We start from the raw sequence: 5,070 nt of genomic DNA on the forward strand, positions 1-5,070 counted from the left end.
CTGTTCATCAACTGTCTAGTGCTACTTTATAATGGCACTTTGGCCAAAACAGACACTGATGTAGTATAGTCCTACAAATGTGTTAATACCTTTCTGTGCCCTTGATAAAGACACTAGCCTGATACTTCACTTTAGCACCTCTGCAGTGTAGGGAAATTTGAATATGGTGGTTCCGTTATCTCACTTTGATTTATGGAATTGTAATATACCAATACTAAACCAATACTAAATATACCCAGGACCTGGATAAAAAAATAAAAGTATTGCCAAATTGTTTTATTTTACTTTATTTTATTTTTTTGCAGGATGAAATGTAAAGACACTTCGAATCAACACACAAAACAAAGTTTAAACATTGTACATCATACAATATGTAAAAGAGGTAGTAACAAAGTTGGGAAAGGATTACAAATACAAAATTCTATAAAATATCTTTAAAAGTCTGTCTCAGAGTGTTAGTGTAAGATAAGTACATTTGATATAGCAATGATTGGATTAGCTATGTGTGCTATCATGTTGTCAGAAACCAGGTCTGGTTAAGATAATTAATTAGTTTATGGGTTTGAGTTTCTTTTTCTTGCATTTTTTTTAAAACCACACGCCTTTAAGGCTGCATTTAATCATAACTAATAGGCTATCTTGGTTAAGCCATAAGAAGATCTAGATATCATCTTGCAAGAATGAATGAACAATACAAACTATTTGCCAAGAAAATGAACATTATTTTACACCACATTTAACATCTCGTGAAGCACTCTCTCTCACACACATATGAATGCTTCTTTTATTTGGGTTTGCTGACAGTTGAAATATTGTGAAACATAATGTTCTTAAACTCCCGTTAAAACAGCCTGGAATACTGTGACTTTACTTCGCTGGGACAAACTTCTTTATCGCTCTATCAAGAAGAGCAAGACCAACGCCAAAGGACTATTCGTACGCAAATGTTCCCTCGCCGAAGCTGAAGGCGTGCCTCCACTGCTGGAACCCTGGCCAATGATGAAGCCGCCTGGCCCTTCAATCACCTGAGAACAAACAGATCACGCTTCTCGCTGACCAGTCACACGCGCCGGGATCCTGCCACGCGCATATAAATCAGGCTGACAGCCCAAACTCTTGGTCAGAGAATGAGAGAACACCAAACACAGATTAATCAGTCAGACAACTGGACCTGCCAGTCCGATATCATACATTTTAATTTCTGTTGGTATCCAGGTACGTAACTTGTTTTATTTATCAGAATGTCTGCGCGCGTATGTATGTATGTGTGTGTGCGTGCGTGCGTGCGTGCGTGTGTTAATATGGAATTATGCAACTGCATTCTTTTGTTGTTAGTGGGTTAATTTTAAACAAAAATTGACTTGTTGTTTTATGAAATCACTGTTGTTTATCAATACTTCACGCTGTGATGTAACGCTGCCGCGCTGTAACCATGGCTACCGGTTGCTATCTATCTGTGTAGCTGGGGATGCGCGAGCTATGCTTGCAGCTACTTTGACGTGTTTGTAAAGCAGAGATGATGCTTTTTGCTTTGACCTACTGATTTGTGCGATCAATACTGATAGCGGGTTTCCATACTGATCGAACAACCCTTTCACAAGTGAATGCGAAGAGAATTCCCAATGCAGATTACAACGCACGTGGTGTGGTCTCTCCCAACACCTTTTAAACCCGATCTGTAAGGCTCAAGTACCTCTTCGTTGACACAAACCAGCAGTTTTATCTTAGTTGACTGATTTGATGTTTTAATATGCCATACTAAATCACTGGTTGGACGTTTTTATTATTATTTGTAGTAGGTGTTTGATGAAATTAGCATGTTTGTTTGTGCTCTGTCTTCTATCCTAACTATTGGTCCTTGTGCTGAATGTATGTTTTGATGCGTATGCAAGTGGCTTCATGTTTTACTTTGTAATGTTGACAAATCTGTTTTTCTCCTGTTTAGGGGTTTTATAGCAATAAAAATGGCCACGTCTGCCAGTGCTCAGTTGAGTAAAGTGGTAAAACGGCAGTATATGGAACTGCCTCAGGGAGACAAAGTACAAGCAATGTATATCTGGATAGACGGAACAGGAGAAGGTGTGCGATGCAAGACCAGGACACTGGACTCTGAGCCTAAAAGCATTGAAGGTAAGCTAGACAAAGCCACATCAATCTGCATTGCAATTATATTTCCATTTAAGTTCTAATGGATCCCATTTCGTTATTCAGATCTTCCTGAGTGGAACTTTGATGGTTCCAGCACATATCAGTCTGAAGGCTCCAACAGCGACATGTATCTCATCCCCTCTGCAATGTTCAGGGATCCTTTCCGCAAAGACCCCAACAAATTGGTCTTGTGTGAGGTGCTCAAGTACAACCAGAAACCTGCTGGTATGTTTGTTTGAGGATAAACATCGTCTATGTATGTTTGCTTGAAGACTTATAGCTTTTCTGGTCTTAAACACAGAAACCAACCATCGTCACAAATGTAAAAAGATCATGGAAATGGTAGATCATCAGAGCCCTTGGTTTGGCATGGAACAGGAGTACACCATCCTGGGTACCGATGGGCATCCCTTTGGTTGGCCCTCCAATGGGTTCCCTGGACCCCAAGGTAAGAATGGTCCCTTTACCGTCATAAACTGGCCATATCAATGATGTTCTCAAGATGTCTGGTCCATAACATGCTGCTCTGATATCTGCAGGACCTTATTACTGTGGAGTTGGAGCAGATAAAGCTTATGGCAGAGACATTGTGGAGGCGCATTACAGAGCCTGCCTTTATGCTGGTGTGATGATCTGTGGAACCAATGCTGAAGTTATGCCAGCTCAGGTAACCTTCATTCCAGTGTGTTCTGGAACAAACACTACAGTCCGCTATTAAGAGTATTAAGCCATCTAAGATTACCCTTTTGGAATGTGACCCCAATTCCTCCGTTATTTCTTGATTGGTTATAACGTGGCTTTTATTTTCCAGTGGGAGTTCCAGATTGGCCCCTGTGAAGGCATCAACATGGGAGATCACTTGTGGGTAGCTCGTTTCATCTTGCACAGAGTTTGTGAAGATTTCGGTGTGGTAGCCTCATTTGATCCTAAGCCAATCCCAGGCAACTGGAATGGTGCTGGTTGCCACACTAACTTTAGCACCAAGGAAATGCGGGAAGATGGTGGGCTGAAGTAAGTATTATAATGTTGTTGTTGTTAATTGGTGACCAATAAAAATCATAAATCCCTGGCTTGCTTTTGTTCATGTTGGGTTTTTTTTTTTTAAACTAGAGTATTAAATTATTGTTTTGTATATCCTTAACTAGATGCATTGAGGAGTGTATTGATAAGCTTGGAAAAAGGCACAACTACCACATCCGTGCCTATGATCCAAAGGGAGGCCTGGACAATGCTCGCAGACTGACTGGCCACCATGAAACCTCCAACATCCATGAGTTCTCTGCAGGTGTGGCGAATCGTGGCGCTAGCATCCGCATCCCACGAACCGTGGGACAAGAAAAGAAGGGTTACTTTGAGGATCGCCGCCCATCTGCCAACTGCGACCCCTATGCGGTCACGGAGGCCCTGATTCGCACATGTTTGCTAGATGAAGAGGGTGATGAACCTGTGGACTACTAAATCTCTTCTCCTGGACTGAACTTCCCTCCCCTTATTGCCATACTTTCCTATTTTCTTTTTTTTTTTCTTTTTTTAAATGGCCATAAAGCCAAATTAGTACTGTATCTTGTTTTCTATCAGGGTGGTTCTAACCTGGCATTTTAATATCGTTGAAGTTGACTGGTCAACTTAACATTTTAAGATTAAATCTGAAGCTAACCTGATCTGACTGGGGACACCGTATTGCAGGGCATGTCTTTACCCTGTTTTTATTTTTTTTTTTTTCTGATTTTAATTGTTTCTTATGGAATGGATGTTTAACGTTAGCATTGAAATCTCTCTATGATCCCATGACTCTACCTTTTGGTAGTTGAGATGGACTGAAACACGAGTCAAGTGCACAGAAGAACCTGGGGCTGCCAAGGCCCCAAAAATTTTTTTTTTTTTTTTTTTTTTTAACCAATAGCTAGTTGTTGCGGATGTTGACTTGATTCAAGTATGTAATGTTTCAATGAGTCTTACTAACAGTGTATTAAATGGCAAATTTTGGTATCCATTTTGACTACACACTACGCTGTTCTTGTGCGGTACACTTCACAGTCGAGGTCCAATAACTATCCTGTTTTTATACTTGTTGATCTGTTATTTGTCATGTTGTCTACTACTATGATGTAACTGCACCTGTTTTGTTAAAAACCTGAAGTTGCTTAAAAAAAAAATCAAACATTTATTTTTACCACAAACTTATCTTGTGTGCTTCTTTACATTGGTGACATCTTGCTTGTGTAATTCCTGATTTGACGTGCTATTTTGGCATTACATGATCCCTAAATTGTTTTGAAAACACAGGGCAAGATGCGTATACTTGGACAAAACGATATATATATATATGAAAAAAAAAAAAAACTAGATGGATTCCAACTTGAGGTTCACCGCCCAAGAATACAATCCACACTTAGACCTAATTAATTAAACCCAAATTTTAATTTTTAAAAAGTAAGGATTGATTAGCATATTTTCATTCCCACTGACATATGTTCTTGTTTTACACACAAACTAGCTTAATTTTGCTCAATATTACAGAAAACGATACTTTATTCATTTTGCATCTTGCATGCCATGACTGAATTTTAGACTTCTGCTTCAGTTTAGGAGCTCCTAAGGCTCTGTGGTAGGGCAAATTAAGACTTAAAACTAGGGCTGTGCGATTCGGGGGAAAATATCAAATTGCGATTTGATTTTTTATTTTTTTTTGACAGATACTGCGATTGTGATTTGATTTGCGATTTAAAATTTGCAAAGTCAAGCTTCAGCTCAATATTGCCAATAATGTGCAGCACAGTATGGGTATCATTACCCTGCTGAAAAAAAACAATATAAACTATCACAGAAATTCTTATAGTTTCCATTAAACCATTACAAAATTCCTTTTTGTTTTGGGCATTATTCCAATAGGAATTACTGTTGTTCTATTGGTTGCCATCT

The 5,070-nt window shown here is 39.2% G+C and overlaps 1 protein-coding gene across 1 annotated transcript; it reads left to right on the plus strand.

Annotated features, from left to right (window-relative positions):
• The first annotated feature begins 1,102 nt into the window (after positions 1 to 1,102).
• On the plus strand, positions 1,103 to 3,810 carry LOC107563291 (glutamine synthetase-like). The gene is made up of 7 exons (XM_016248111.1): positions 1,103 to 1,215; positions 1,946 to 2,130; positions 2,212 to 2,373; positions 2,450 to 2,596; positions 2,688 to 2,815; positions 2,960 to 3,159; positions 3,294 to 3,810. Exons 2-7 carry the CDS (start codon positions 1,965 to 1,967, stop codon positions 3,604 to 3,606), a joined length of 1,116 nt encoding a protein of 371 aa, XP_016103597.1. The 5' UTR covers positions 1,103 to 1,215; positions 1,946 to 1,964; the 3' UTR covers positions 3,607 to 3,810.
• Positions 3,811 to 5,070: the final 1,260 nt, after the last annotated feature.

The sequence above is a fragment of the Sinocyclocheilus grahami genome, unplaced genomic scaffold, assembly GCF_001515645.1.
Source record: "Sinocyclocheilus grahami isolate Dianchi unplaced genomic scaffold, SAMN03320097.WGS_v1.1 scaffold866.1, whole genome shotgun sequence".
In the NCBI taxonomy this organism is placed as follows: domain Eukaryota; kingdom Metazoa; phylum Chordata; class Actinopteri; order Cypriniformes; family Cyprinidae; genus Sinocyclocheilus; species Sinocyclocheilus grahami.